Below are 15,752 nucleotides of genomic sequence, written 5' to 3'. Positions count from 1 at the left end.
CATATATGTCAACAATACATATTTTATTTAAATATGCAACTTTATCCAATCAACATAAACAAAACATATGTTTCTGTACTGTCAAAGCAGTCTTTAAATGTAGGAACTTCATAATTAAGCATTTTTATTTAATATGAAGCATTTACGGTTTTTCACCAAAAATGAAAATTGTCATTATTTACTTTATTTCATTTAAAATTTTCTCTGGGAAAACACAAAATATGATATTTTGAAAATTGTTTCAGTGTTTTTTGTTTGTTTGTTTTCTGTGTTTTGTCAATTCAGTGAATCAATGGGGTTTGCAGGTTTGGAATAACATGACACTGAAAAAATTATGACAAGTTTTGCATATATTATTTATAGTTTTGCATTGTTTTCCAAACTTAATTCAAGTTAATGTAAAGAAAAATAAAAAAAGATGTTTGTTAGTGCAAAGAGCACAATTTTCAAAAATAAAATATAAAAATCTACATACATATATATATATATTTTTTGCATATTTAATTCAAGTTTCTGTCATAAAATGTCTTGGCGTTTGTCAGTGCAAAGATCCAAATTGATCATTCCAGTAATCTATGGAGAAAATGTGCACACTGTGCTATTGTATACTGTATAATGTAGTATGTAAGCACACAGTAGCAATAAAAATCATATGCTTTACAATCATCAGTGGAGAACATACTTTCAGTGCATAGCAGAAAAATGCAATTTGGGACACATCCACAGATTCATTCCTGTCGCAAAGACTCGAATAAACACAAAGACCTTCCACAAACAACAGGTGTTTGGTGTCACAAACATCAAAGAAATTTCCAGAACCCCAGCACTGTGCTCACAGTCTGTCTCATGATATTTTCATGATGTTTCCGACACATCAAACACATCTTAATGATCGACTGTGTAAAAATATCAGCGAAACAACAGGCTTTTCGTATGCAAAACATGGGCTAAATGGCTGTTTGAAACTGTCCCAAGCATATTTAAACAACAAAAACACGATAAATGGAAAGAGGTGGCTGTCCAACCTTTGTCCACGCTTCAGTGAGCAATCTGTAAACTGGAATAATCACTCGCGCTGATGCTGTGCCCCTCATCATCCAGACGCAAAAAGGTCCGGTTAATGAAGATCCACTGTACCACTGCTTTTGTTCCGCATTCGTTTCAGACTTTATTCCACATGTGTTTAATTAGAGGGTTGGCTACAGACAGCTGTCCCCACAGATACAGCCTATTGTCTAACACCTTTCTATCATTTACAACAGCACAATGGGATAACTTCCTGTGAAATTGAAATGCACTTCATGGTTTTTGTGTTTTTCAAATGAAATTTGAATTTCTATGAAATCTGTTTGGGAATTGAATTGTATATAGACACAGTGAACTGGTGTTACAATATATACCATGGTATACTGATGGAATTAGATGGTAAAACCATAATACTTTGATATACTATGATACTGTATTCATATTGAAGACAGCAGAACCCCTTGGTGTAATATGTTTACTTGAAATACCCCCTGAGATTTTATGTTAATATTTCAATAATTTATCAACACATTTCCAAGTCTTCAGTTCTCTCAAGTTAATAGTAGTAGCAGAAATAATAACAGGAAATAATATACCAAATATATTACTGTTATAATAATAATAATAATAATAATAAGTATTATTAGTAGTATTGATGGTAGTAGCAATTTTTATCTAATTATAAAAATGACAGTACACTTAATTATAAAAATGAAGAATATATTACTGTTGTTAATTACAATATTATTGTGAAATAAAATATAATTTGATAATTAAAATAAGGAAATGCTACAGACTCTACAGTTATTTACGTACATTTGTAGCATTTAATTTGCTAAATGCACAAGATATATTGCTATAATCATGCAGTCTAATTTATATATTTTACATTCAATAAAATTAATTATTACCTTTCTTTCACTTACAAACCCCCTGCAGTTCCTTCACATTCCTGAAAGAAAAATGTGTCCAAAAATCATAAGTCCATTCCATAACTACACCGTTATCATGGCGCAAAGCATTTTTTGCCTGATGTGTTTAAGTGTGATTTTTCTGGTTTGAAGGCACTCTCGTGTTCATTGGTTTTTATATATCATAGTTTAATAAACAGTTAAATATTTTAATGTTCAAAGATGCCTTTGATACTTTGTCATAACCAGCTTATTGGATCACCTAAAACATGTAAAATGCATTTGACAAGGGCAGAAATCAACTGAGGGGTTTAGCAATGTTCCTGTTAATGAGATTACAGCATTTCTATGACAACTGTGAACTGGAAATGCTGGATTCAGAAACAAAACAGCTGTATTTTTTCTTTAATCAGCCACAAATAAACACGTGAGGCCTCAGCATTCATGCGATCGCTTTAATCTGACATTACAGGTTTGTGTCCCCTACACTGCTCCAAATGCTTCCTCAACTTCAAAATTCTTTTGGAGGAATAAAGATAGACAAAGCGAGTCCATTATAAGCACATCAAGAGTATAACGCTGCAAAATGAATGTAGAGAGCAGCTCAGATCATTTGGAGAAATGGTTTCCGGTCGTATCTCTGATTGCAGACTAAGCAAAAGCAAATCTGAAATCTCCATTTGCTCTCCACTGCTTCATGAAAGAATCAAATGAGATATTAAAAAGACCTCAGACTTTCTTTCCCGTGGGTCTCTCTTGAACATTTTTGCTTTGTCAAAGCAATTCCATTCCGATCAATCGGCGATCATCACAGCCTTTGTTTGCAAATGAAGTGAGTGCTCTTTAAAGCTCAATAATGCATCACAGATGGGTTAAGGGAGTTTCAATTGTATTATGACATAAAAAACATCTTCTCTTGGGTTCTTAACCATTACACACTGAAGCATAGACAGCATATAGAAACGCTCCCACTCTGTTGTCTTGTTCCATTAGAGAAGAGCTAAAAAAAAAAGCTTTATTAGTCTGTCACTCGGTCGACTCTCATAAAATCAATTTCCACATTTCACCTTACAAAAGAGGAAAAAACTCTCGACATGCTCTCAGAACAATATGTCGGCTTCTTCTCATTTCAAACATAAGAACCATGTAGGAAGGGATTTGAGTCCCGTGGAACCCGAGGATATAGGGAACGAGATAGCCTTCGCAAAAAAGCTTACACTAGGGGAGCAAATCACACCATTCGTCACAGAGATTCCCTCGTTCCCGGGCAGAGTGTCCATGCCATGTGTTCTCAGATGAGCCTAAATTTGCAATATATGAGTGAGCCACCAAGTATGATCCTCTTGGGAGAAAGTTGGAACAGTTTCTGGAAAAATAATGCATAGTTGTTCACACTTGTTTAAAGCTCCCTCGGCTTTTGTTTGCTTAAAGGAAAAATGTGCATGGGTTTTGTGATTTGTTGTGGGTAGAATTCTGATCATAAATGATTGCGGTTGCCAATAATGCCCAATCACAGCCTAGTTGTGCCAAGCAGTTCTCACTGTAGTTGTTTCTCCATGCTTTTGTTGTAGCAAGGACACAAAAAAACACTGATTACACAAATGTGCTCTCTTATCTTTGTCCAAATTGAGCTTGATCCAACAACAGTGTACTCTCCAGTTTTTCTGACAAGCAAATTGGACACTCTGAGTCACAACTCATGCATATGCAATATTTAGTTACAGGACTGAAAAGTCATGGTGGGGTTAAAAGCTACACTGGGGGTCAATAATTAAGATTATCAATGTATTTGAAAGAATTCACCAATTCTGCATTTACTGAACTATTTAAAACATTATTACTATATTAATATATTCAAAATATAATTTATTCCTGTGATCGCAAAGCTACATTTTCAGCAGCCATTACTTAAATAATTTTTATTATTTAATGAAAGCAACTTTAGAATAAAAGCATTTATTTAAAATAAACATTTTGCTACATTTGTAACATTATAAATGCCTTTACCATCACTTCTGATCAAATGAATATTTATTTACTTATTTTTTAATCTTACTCCAAATTTTTAAATGGTTGTGTATCACAGTTTACAGAAACATATGAAACAGCACAGCTGTTTTCAACACTGATATTAATAATAAATGTTTCTTGAGCAGCAAATCAGCATATTAGAAGGATAATGTAACACTGAAGACATTAAAATAACATTTTACAATACATTCAAATAGAGAACTATGGTGCCCCTAAGATACCATGGTCGGTTCACTTAGTTTTATCATGGCCATGACATAATAGCTCATGGGAACGTGATAATATGTCATGGCCACAAGATATTAATTTGATGGAACATCATATTAACCGGTCATATACATTACATTGATAATGTAAGAATTTCTATAAAAAATAATACATTTTCTTTTTTTAATTCAAAATAATGAATAAATCTCTGGTAATCCTGGGGTTGCTATGGGTCCACAAGTTTAATGTGTAAACGTTTACACATTAAACTTGTGGACCCAAGAGAAACAAGTCATTCCCTCAACAAAGCATCTCGAGGCCACAACATAATATCACGTTATTATATCGTAGCCACAACAAAACTAAGTGAACCGACCATGTCATCGTCGGGGCACCATAGAAAACAATTATTTTAAATTGTAATAATATTTTCGGAATATTTCTGTTTTTACTGTACTTTATCAAATAAATGCAGCTTTGTTGAGTATAAGAGACTTCTTTTTTAAAATAGTAAAACAAAATAGCTGATTTGTTGTTGTTCCAGGAATTCCAGAGTATAGTTCAAGGATGTTGATCCAGGAACATGTCGTGCTTGTTTAAAGCACTGTAAGATGGAGAAAATACACATATATATGAAGGCTGTATCATTCAGAACCGAATTAAGAATTCCTTCTACATTCCAGATCAATTCCTGAGTTTGAAGTGAGGTAGCAAACAAGATGCAGAACTGTCATTCAAGTTTGCATGTAAGTAAGAACAAGATGAACTGAAAATCAAAGAAATTCATATAGCTATTTTGACAAATTATATCTAATTGTTTTTTTTATCATCCTAATGTTTTCATTATCATAATGTTTAATCATCCTCATGGACGGAGAGAATGACAGAACAAAAGACAGCAATAGAATGATAGGTAGAACGGCAGACAGATAAACTGACAGACAGAGTAATATATAGGTACAATGATAGAATGGTATACTATACCATAGAAGATACTATAGATAGAAGAACAGAACAGTAGATAGAATGATACACAAAACAATGTAACGACAAAACAATAGAACAACAGAATGATCTATAGACAGACGCACAGATAGAAAGATAGGACAGACTCACTCATTGTCATGTGCTAAGATGAGTTCTCACCTCAAACAGCCGCAGGACATTGGCCACCATGATGGACACTGAGCTTCCTGACGCCCCGATCACACCCACCACGCGCTCAGGCTTGCGTATGATCGGTTGTTCGCCATTGGAGCAGCGGATGTCAGACGTGTCTTTCTGAATGAGGGCCTGGACAAATGTCAAAGACTGCTCTAGGGCGTAAGTGTCCCTGGAACACGTATCGAGGATCCGGGCCCCTAGCGTGATGTTGGGCAGCAGTTCTGGGTCACTGTTGATCTGGTCAAGTGCGTACAGCATGGCCTCCAACCGGTGGATTCCTTTCTCCTTCTTTATTTCTCCACAAGGTACTCCTGCATGACCCCTGGCATGGACAGGGAAAAGGCCCCCCAAGGTGATGTCCCCCGGGATTTTGATGGAATGTGGGTGCGAGTGCTGGTGAACTGACAAACATGGGTTTAGCCACACCCACAGAATCCACAGGAGGCGTGGCCATGTGGTAGAGTGACAGCTGCTCCATCTAAAAACCCGGAACATCCCGACCTGATGGTCCAATGAGAACAGAGGAGGATGTGATGTCATAATGACCAGGAATCAAACACGCAAGTGTTCATCCACTATCTGAGGAACCTGTCAGAGATAAACAGAAATATTTAATTGCCAACTATTTAAGTTTTAGCGAAATTATGATTGCAATTTCAAATGCTTTTTTCTCTTTTTTTGTTTGTAAGGCTGCACAATATAAATTTTACTATAATAATAATATCTAATAATAATAATATTAAATACAAATGTTAAATTAAATTAAATTCTATTATAAATGAAAACATTAAGTACGGATATAAATATTTATAAAATAATATATTAAACAAAATAATAAAATAATAAATATTACTATTATAAAATTGCACTTTAATACAAATGTACAAAAAAATGCATATATTAAATATATATTTAAGAAAAATACTACAATAATAATACAAATGCAAATATGTAGTCTTCATTTCTAAATATTCAGTCTTAATAACTAGTCTTTATATTTTTTTTAATTATTTCTTTATTGTGATTTTGGTTTTATTTCAATAATTTACTCAGCCCTATTTCTACTTTTTAAACTCTTGCATGGAAGTTTAGCATGTACTTTTGACTTGGGCCAGTAAATAATCAACATGTGAGAAGCTTGAAACTCTTAATGTCACTTTTGCAAACCTTCTGAGTTTTAACTCTTCTATTCTTCTATTCTTGTAATGCTGAACTCAGTAGACTCACAACACTCCATGACAATGATTCCACAATAATGTTACATGGAAAAAGCATTGGAACACTAAAAAAGTCATTTAAATTTCTAGCACTCTCTAACTATTCATGCAAAGTGGATAACACATCATAAACAAGACTAGATACAATGTGCTTTAAAGATGCAGACTGTAAATGGAGAATGATATAGTCTGGCATGTGGTGAAGCTCCGGGGAATGGAGCCCAACTGATGCGTTGCGATTGTAAGACCAGCTATGGAATGAATGGCTCTCCAAAGGGTTCAAAGGTCAACGAAAGACTGAATTTGTTTAGAAAGCAGAGAGAAAAGATGGAATTGAGCTAAGCGAGAGACTGTAACTAAAACTTCAATACAAGAAAAGTTAACTTTAATGTTGTGAGCGTATAGAAATAAAGCTCTAGTCTATAGGATGATCATACAGTTACTCAGAGATGCAAAGAGAAATGCACTGGGGAAAGACAAACAGACCTGTACATGAACAAAAAGACATGATGAATCATCATGAAAGTCAAGATGAAGTTTCTTCGATTATTTTCAGCTATGTTGTCCCTGTAGACTTTCAGAAAATACAGTGTTCAACAGTGGACATACACGCTTGTTATCTGCCTGATGTAACAAATGTAAGTCTCTAATGATTTTGTTTCATAGATTCTCTGAACAGGGTTGTTATAAAACACTCAACTAAAACTAAAAACATTGCAATTAAATTAACATTAAAATAATAATTTAAATAAAACATAAAGAAAATATATTTTTGACATATATAGACATATAGACATAAAGTAAACAAACGTTTATATAAATAGAAAACACAACAACACTGAAGCATTAATAAAAATTAAAAGAAGAACAGAAAATATATACAATTCAAAATATTAATTAATATATTTAATTAATAGAAAACAATAACAGTAACTCAATGATACTATAATAACACTGCTATGAAATGTATGCATCCTAACTACATATATTTTTTTTTTTTTTTCTTATTATTTTTAAAAATATATTTCATAATAAAAATATAATAGTAAATAATATTATTTCTTAAATATTATCATTTGGCAAAGTTTGACTGGAAATGACACAAGTTGAGAAATATTAACTTTAATTGCTCTTTGCTTTCTTACATATGGCTTATTTGAACATATTTTGTTGTATAATTGGTAACCATGCATTACTTTTTGAAAAACATTATTAGGTCAAAAGTAAAAACATGAAATATAACCATAACAGCCATATGATTAGTAGCAAAAGAATTAAGGTAAAAAGCTTAATATGACCTTCAGAGTTATACATCACCCTCTGGACTGATTACTGAATTTTGTATACAAACTGTAATAATATTACATTTACTTTATAGAACATGCAGTGTAGCGAAAGATCTGACAATTTAGCATGCTATTGTGTGAATGTTTCTCATGACACACTGTATACTGTTTTAAAAAATAGGCAGTACATATTGTGCAGTATGCCGTCAACAGTACACAAGAACCCCATTGCGAACACAAGCCATGGTTTATGCACGAGAGTGGAAGGATAAATCATTGGAGCTGAGTCTGACAGCTTTCAGAACCTCTTAGTAGCGAGGCATTACATTTTGATGAAAATTTTACATCACAGTCCAGAGCACATAGCTGTAGCGGCGGCATCTGTTTTTGCTGCAGTTGCTTCGAAACTGCAACATCTACTCAGTCAGGTGTTATGCAGCAACTTCAGATATCGAACGCTGCTGTTCCAGTTCCTTGTGAGCCCTGATTGCATTTACAGTAGAAACTGGAGATTGAATTTGCTTTGAGTAGCCTAATCAAATCTTATACCGTTCACATGCTCTTTTTCGCCAGCTTGTAGGCCTGCCTGCCTGCCAAAGGGTTTCCCTTTAAATTCATTCAGCTAACACAAATCAGATTGAATATCTATCGTCTCCCTAACTGTCATCGACAATTTGTTCTTTATTATCTGGAGATGTGTGTGCTTGAGTGTACCAAAGCACCCCACTGCTATTTCTGAAATTAAAAGACACATTTAATATTGCAAACTAATTGTTTTGAAAGTGGGTTCATTTCCACATGAGAAGTAATCTGATTCTGGGTTGGCACTAAAGTGGCAGTGGCACGACGTCAGATGATAATCGAAGGAGACAAGCTCTTCCCTGCACTCTCTCTGGTAAATATCATTTTCACGGTGATAAAACATCATTTGAAGCTGTTAAACATAATGGGCTGTTTCAATAATCCATGGTGGCATCATGTAATCACAGTAATCACTGTTTGTGAAGAGCTGCGTGCGGTTGGCACTTGCAGTGCAGTGAACGCATAGGGTAATGTGGCATTAATGTAAACGCAAGATCCCTTTGTGCATTCAGAAGGGGCAAATGGTTTTCACAGGACACATCCCAATGGTGATCCCAAACAAACCTGTAAACAAGCTATAAAAGCCACCGATGAAAAAAGCCCACCCCAAGTGAATGATAAAAAGCGGCATGTTTATGAGGCATTTCAAAGGGAGAGGAAAGCACTTTCTAAATCATTTGCACATCAGAGACAGCTAATATGCAGTCAATAATAGCAGTCTGCAGACTATTATACTGGATTTCTGTCATTCACTGCAAGTTTCTTTGCTTTTCCTTCAATATATGCAATTAACTTAAGTATTATATGACTCTACGGATTTGATTTAAAGTAGAAAGATTGGCCTCTGCAAAAAAAAAAAATTATAATTTCTTATCACAAATTCTTTAATCCCTCTGCCAAAAACATGATATAGTTTTATATCATGTTCAACCAAAATCCCAATTTCATTTCATAGTCTGCAATCAGAGTCTCAGTTAATGCTTTTTAAAATTCATCAGCTGAAACTATTAATGCCCATTCGGGTGTCTGGGCTGGTGACAAATGGTGAGGTCATTCCCAGCGTGACATACTTATAATGTGATCACTCTTCAGAAATGAAGGGTTGGAATAATGGATAATACAACAAATCATTGGGGGAATTTTTTCCTTGGTAATAGACCTAAATCTTGCAGCTGATATCCATTAGGAGCCGTTAGAGAGAAGTTTGAGGGAACTCGTTCCGAAATGATAGACTAGACAGAGTCAAAGTGACCCAGCACAAAAAAGGGTGTCAATGTACCTGGATTAAGATGGACCATTCTGCAACAATGAGGTCAGCGGTTCAGAAATAAGCTGAGGGTCTTTGCAATAGACTGTCCATAATAGTTGTAACGGACACAGGGAGTATTTTGAAACCTCATTCATCTTCTTGTTCAGGAAATAATGGACAGAAGAAATTCAGCAAATCCCACATTGTGCAGGGAACAATAAAGATGCGCAGCCCAGTCTGAAATACTGCATACTTTGGTGACGTAATGGTGCATAAAATGGCAGGTAATAGTCCGCATCAGGCAAAAGGGCGCATCGAGGGTGTGCTGCAGCCTTAAAGAGATCCCTTCAAAATCACAAAATGGCAACTAAGCTATGGTCCCGGATTCACTGACACATACAAGAGATGACAATCACAAGAAATATGCTCTATGTCAAACAACCAATGCTACTGTACATGCACGGCTTTTTGGTTACAAAAATGTAATTCCTAAAACAATCTTATAAGGATGTGCGATATTTGGGAATTTCTTGCTAACCTAGTCAGCATTCTGAAAAACTCAAATATAGAGTGCCGAAGTAAAGGTATATTTTTGTAAGCCTACACGGAAGTTACAATCACCCTGGTTCCCCTAGACATAATGCAATTTCCATTGGCTTTTGGATTATTGCAGGATATATACTTCTTACACGTTTAGTCTTCACAAATGAACACAACATTTATAAATGATGGAGATAAACATAGGCTTTAAACGAACACATGATCATATGACTTTCTAAAATTCTAAAATCATTTTATTTCTTAATCATATGGGGGTATTTTTGATGTTTTTATCTTAGAATAAAATGTGAAAATATCTTGCGCTTGTATTCAACAGCAACCAAGGCATTGAACCAAAAGCCCATTCAAAAAACTCACTGACTTCGGCATAATTTTTTTTGGTGAACTCACATTATCAATTTCAAACACTTAGTCCTTTACTCAGTCCATATATTTTCTCAAGCCCCCTTTTCCAGGAGTTTGATTGACAGGTGATCTGATCAATCATAATGCTGAATCTGCCTTTTTGTCCAACAAACAAGCCAGACAGGAACAGTGTTGTCAGATTGGGCAGGTTACTTATGCGACTACATAATTAAGTTGTGTTGCGCCTTATTGTGTGTAAACAGCCAAATACATACAAAATTTGTTTTATATAATATTTGTTGCATACAAAAGTTTCTGTGCTATTTCTGAACCTGAATATTACTGTTATACCTACCGGAAAAACTAAAAGCACAGTTAATTGTAGTTGCATCTTGTAAATGTAATTTTTTTATTATTTTTTTATATTTATTTAATGTATATGTTTGTGTTATTTCTCATCATTTATCTATTCTTATTTTATTAAGGGGGGGGGGGTGAAATGCTATTTCATTCATACTGAGTTTTTTACACTGTTAAAGAGTTGGATTCCCATGCTAAACATGGACAAAGTTTCAAAAATTAAGTTGTACGTTTGAAGGAGTATTTCTGTTCCAAAAATACTCCTTCCGGTTTGTCACAGGTTTCGGAAAGTTTTTTTCGAGTATGGGTCTGTGTGACGTTAAATGGAGCTGAATTTCCTTATATGGGTCCTGACGCACTTCTCCCGGAAGAGCGCGCGCTCCCGTATAGCACAGCACTGAGAGCACAACAGACTTCACTGATCAGAGCGAGAGCGTCGCAAAATGTCACAAAAGAAGTGTGTCTTTGGTTGCGAGGGCAAGACAACCCTGCACAGATTACCAAAAAAAAAAACAGCATTAAGGGACCAGTGGATGGAGTTTATTTTTACAGAGCATCAATGGAGTTGTGCAAGTGTTTGTGTTTGTTCCCTGCATTTCGAAGATGCTTGTTTTACAAACAAGGCCCAGTTTGACGCCGGATTTGCACATCGTTTATTTCTTAAGTATAATGCAGTCCCAACGAAAAAGGGTCACGATCGTGTGTTGGAACCACATGCGGTGAGTAAAACTGCTCCAAATATCTCTGTGTTGTTAACTTAGCTATCGGCGCGTAAGCACATCAAGTAAACAACATGCGATGTGGTCATCAAACTGCACTTTCCACATGTACACCTTTAAAAAAAAAAAAAGACGACAAAGTGGAACTTAGTCATTTTCCAAAACCGCTAAGCAAATATATACAGTTTCAGTAAATACCACATAGAGACGTCGTTGCTGATGCCGCTCTTGTTAAATTTCAGCCTCTGGATCTGATTCTGGATCCTAAATATAAGCTGAATCTGACTGTTAGCCATGGTTTGTTTTGGATGTCTTTTCCCTCACGGTAATGTCACAGCTTCCAAACCCACAGCAAAAGCCTACTGGCGCTTGTGATTCTTTAGCTCCGCCCACACGTCACGCCTCCAGCCGGTCGTGTTTTTCCAGGAAAAATCGGTACAGACTATCTTTCTCTTATAAATATAATAAAACTAAAGACTTTTGGGAGTTATGAAGGATGCAGTACTACTCTATAGGTACTCAAGATTAACAGGATATTGAGTGAAAACGAGCATTTCACCCCCCCTTTAATGACTGTTTACTTGTCTTTTTAGTTCAAATGAATTCAATTCAGAGTTTGAAATCAAAGTTCTTTTTAAGTATCTTCCCCACAATATAAATATGAATTAACAACTTTATAAATACAAAAATAACAAATACACTGGGTGACAAAACATTTAGGTTGGGTGATTGTAGTTTAAAAATATGTCAAAAAATGATAACAGTCACCTAAAGGGGGAATACGCCCATTTTCCAAAGTGGAATTAAGGCTTTACAGGTGCATCTCAATAAATGAGAATGTCATGGAAAAGTTCATTTAATTCAGTAATTCAACTCAAACTGTGAAACTGCTGTATTAAATAAATTAAATGCACACTGACACTAATGACACTAATGACTTGACAGTTGTCCAGAAGTCAATCATCAACACCCTTCACAAGGAGGGTAAGCCACAGAAGGTCATTGCTGAAATGGCTGATGGTTCACAGAGTGCTGTATCAAAATATTTTCATAGAAATTTGACTGGAAGGAAAAAGAGTTGTAGGAAAAGGTATACAAGCAACAGGGATGACAACAGCCTTTGGGAAGATTGTCAGGAAAAGCAGACTCAAGAACTTGGGAGAGCTTCACAAGGAGTGGACTGAAGCCGGAGTCTCCGCATCAAGAGTCAACACACTCAGACGTTTTCAGGAAAAGGGCTACAGCTGTCACATTCCGAGAACCAAGCCACTACTGAACCAGAAAAAACTTCAGAAGCATTTCACCTGGGGTAAGGAGAAAAAGAACTGGACCGTTGCTCAGTGGTCCACAGTCCCCTTTTCAAATGAAAGTAAATTTAGCATTTCATTTGGAAATCAGGGTCTGGAGTCTGGAAGAAGGCTAGAGATACACAGAATCCAAGCTGCTTGAAGTCCAGTGTGAAGCTTCTGAAGTCAGTGATGATTTGGGTGCCGTATCTGCTGGTGTTGGTCCATTGTGTTTTATCAAGTCCAAAGTTAATTCAGCAATAGATCAAGCATTTTATTCATTCATCTGCTGACAAGCTTTTTTGAGATGCTGATTACATTTTGCAGCAAGACTTTAACACCTGCCCACAGTGCCAAAACCACTTCTAACTGGTTTGCTGACCCTGATATTACTGTGCTTGATTGACCAGCCAACTCACTCGACCTGAACCTCACAGAGAATCTATGGGGCATTGTGAAGAGGAAGATAAGTAGCATCTGACAAACAATACAGAGGAGCTGAAGAACACTATCAAAGCAACCTGGGCTTCAGTAACACCTCAGCAGTGCCACAGGCTGATCGCCTCCATGCCACGCAGAACTGAAGCAGTAATTTGTGCAAAAGGAGCCCCAACCAACTATTGAGTGCATAATTAAACCTGCTTTGGAGATCTTGAACATTTATTTTTTGTAAATCTTTTAATTTTGAGATACAGAATTTTTAATTTTCTTACAAATTTTCTTGCACAATTTGCAAAAAAACAAAAAACAAATCTGTTATAAAGGATTTCAGAAGAACTCTTGCTGATTTGTCTAAGGCCCTCTTACAGAGCACACACATTATCAGATGAAGATCACACACTGTGAATTCTTGACATTATGTGAGAGGGCACAGGGAGCAGCTACAACACTTTTGAAAACATCCCTGATGACAAATGACATTCTTACCACAAACGGAAGACTTTTAAATGCTGACCTCTCATGCACAGAAGCATGACACAGCCGACAGGGGGGTTCAGTGCTGCAATGATAATTCAAAGAGACTCGACAGACCTCATAGCATGGATTAAGAAACTAGGAATTCATCCTACAGGACATGGAAAGCAGATACAAAGGAGCTTTAAGACAAATGCATAAAAGTTCTACACTGCAATGGGTGTCAAAGCCTTACAAGAGCTATTGAATTCCTCTTTTTTTTCTAATCGTGATGGACACGTCAAAGCCTATATGATAATCTACATTATGAAATAATGCATGCTTTAATGCAAACCTTCAGATAATTATGCATAGTGCTCACTACCCACTGAATTCTGCATAACAGAGGCATATCAAATAAAATAAAAAAGCCAAACAGAATATTGTTGATAAATCACACATTTTTAAATGTGAATAAAATTATTATGGCTTTTTTTCTCAACAGATGAAAGAGAGAGAGAGAAAAACATTTCTTAACCCCAGTCCATTTTGAGACCATTGTTTGGGCTATATGCAAACATGTGGAATATCTGTTATTTCAGCAGCATTTGAATGGCAGTTTCATTTACAGTCACTATCAAGATAGCATAAATACATTTTAAATATGATAGAAATGATTTAAATTTGAATAAAGTTGAAAGTTGAAGGGGTTGCTTAATCAACCTTGTAACAAATAACTTTGTTAAAACGACCATCAGACACTTAAAAAAAAAAACACTGTTAGATTATACAATGCCAAACACATTTGTTTTGCCTATGCACTTAATACAGAGATATAATCTCATAAATTTAAATAATAAATATATTATGTATATGTCATTATGTATATCATGGTACTGAATGATTACCATATGCATTTACCATGTTCAAGATATGTTTATTGTACTTCAAACAAAACGATAGTATGACCAATACTAGTGCCCCAAAATGTATATATAAATAAATTAAAAAAATCACTTATAGCATGACATTTTTGTCCGTGCATTTTGTTAATGTTATAATAACTTAGAAAATACAAATTGACAGAAAACCGAACAAACTTTATGGAAGCAGACGACATAGGATATTGAAAAAAATAAAATAAAATTGCACGACACAAATATAAACATTCTAGTCCGATTTTTTACCTGTTCATCCTGATGTTGAACTTTCTCCAGGAGTCTGTCGAGACATCCACGACGTCTCCTCAAACCTTCGAAGACATAACGACTCGCTAAAACCACCTGAAGCTTTGGCAGTTGTTTAGTTTGCCTATGACCTACTGAGACCACCTATGACCTGATTACAGAAAGCCCAGAGCTCTTCTTCATCGTTTCATTCATTCATTCAGTCAGTCTTGCGTTCCGCAGCTCAGTCCGCGTCCTCGCGCGCGCTCTCTGTCTTTTCACCATGAAATGAGATTCGCATCGAACATACAATATTTCTCAACACTGTGCCCGTGTGCCGCTTCTTATCTCTATCAAATCTCTTAAAAGCTCAATTCCCCCTCCCCTCTCTCTGTCTCTCTGTCTCTCTCTCTCTCTCTCTCTATCTCTCTCTATCTCTCTCTCTCTCTCTCTCTTCACTCCATGTATGTTGTCATGCAGCTTGTGCTGGTCACTCTAGTCCTCATGCTCTGTTTGTGGTGTTGCTGTTTATTTTCACTTCTTTTACTGTACTTATATTTTTTTTCTGGGGACCTGTTGGGTTACTTCTGTGGTAAAAAGTAGGGATGACGCTTCAATGGACATTTACTGAGTTTTGATTAGCTCAGAAAAAATCTATTGAAGTCTAGTTTAAAACATGTTATTACTATAGCATATTGGCTATTTATTATTATTTAGAAAGCATGGCTTATTCTGCATGATCATATTC

General features: G+C 35.6%; 1 protein-coding gene across 1 annotated transcript in view; it reads right to left on the bottom strand.

Moving 5' to 3' along the window:
- Nucleotides 1-15,339, bottom strand: part of grm6a (glutamate receptor, metabotropic 6a) — a 48,779-nt gene extending 33,440 nt beyond the window's left edge. The window contains exons 1-2 of the mRNA XM_052562643.1: nucleotides 15,026-15,339; nucleotides 5,322-5,927 (exon numbers count right to left, since the gene is read on the bottom strand). Of these exons, the coding sequence (XP_052418603.1) occupies nucleotides 5,322-5,879 (558 nt within the window). The 5' untranslated portion in view covers nucleotides 5,880-5,927; nucleotides 15,026-15,339. The remainder of the gene's footprint in view (nucleotides 1-5,321; nucleotides 5,928-15,025) is intronic.
- Between the last annotated feature and the right edge of the window lie 413 nt (nucleotides 15,340-15,752).

This window comes from Carassius gibelio, chromosome B8 (genome assembly GCF_023724105.1).
Source record: "Carassius gibelio isolate Cgi1373 ecotype wild population from Czech Republic chromosome B8, carGib1.2-hapl.c, whole genome shotgun sequence".
In the NCBI taxonomy this organism is placed as follows: Eukaryota; Metazoa; Chordata; class Actinopteri; order Cypriniformes; family Cyprinidae; genus Carassius; species Carassius gibelio.
The sequence above is the reverse complement of the archived record's forward strand: the minus strand, read 5'-3'. Positions and strand labels throughout refer to the sequence as shown.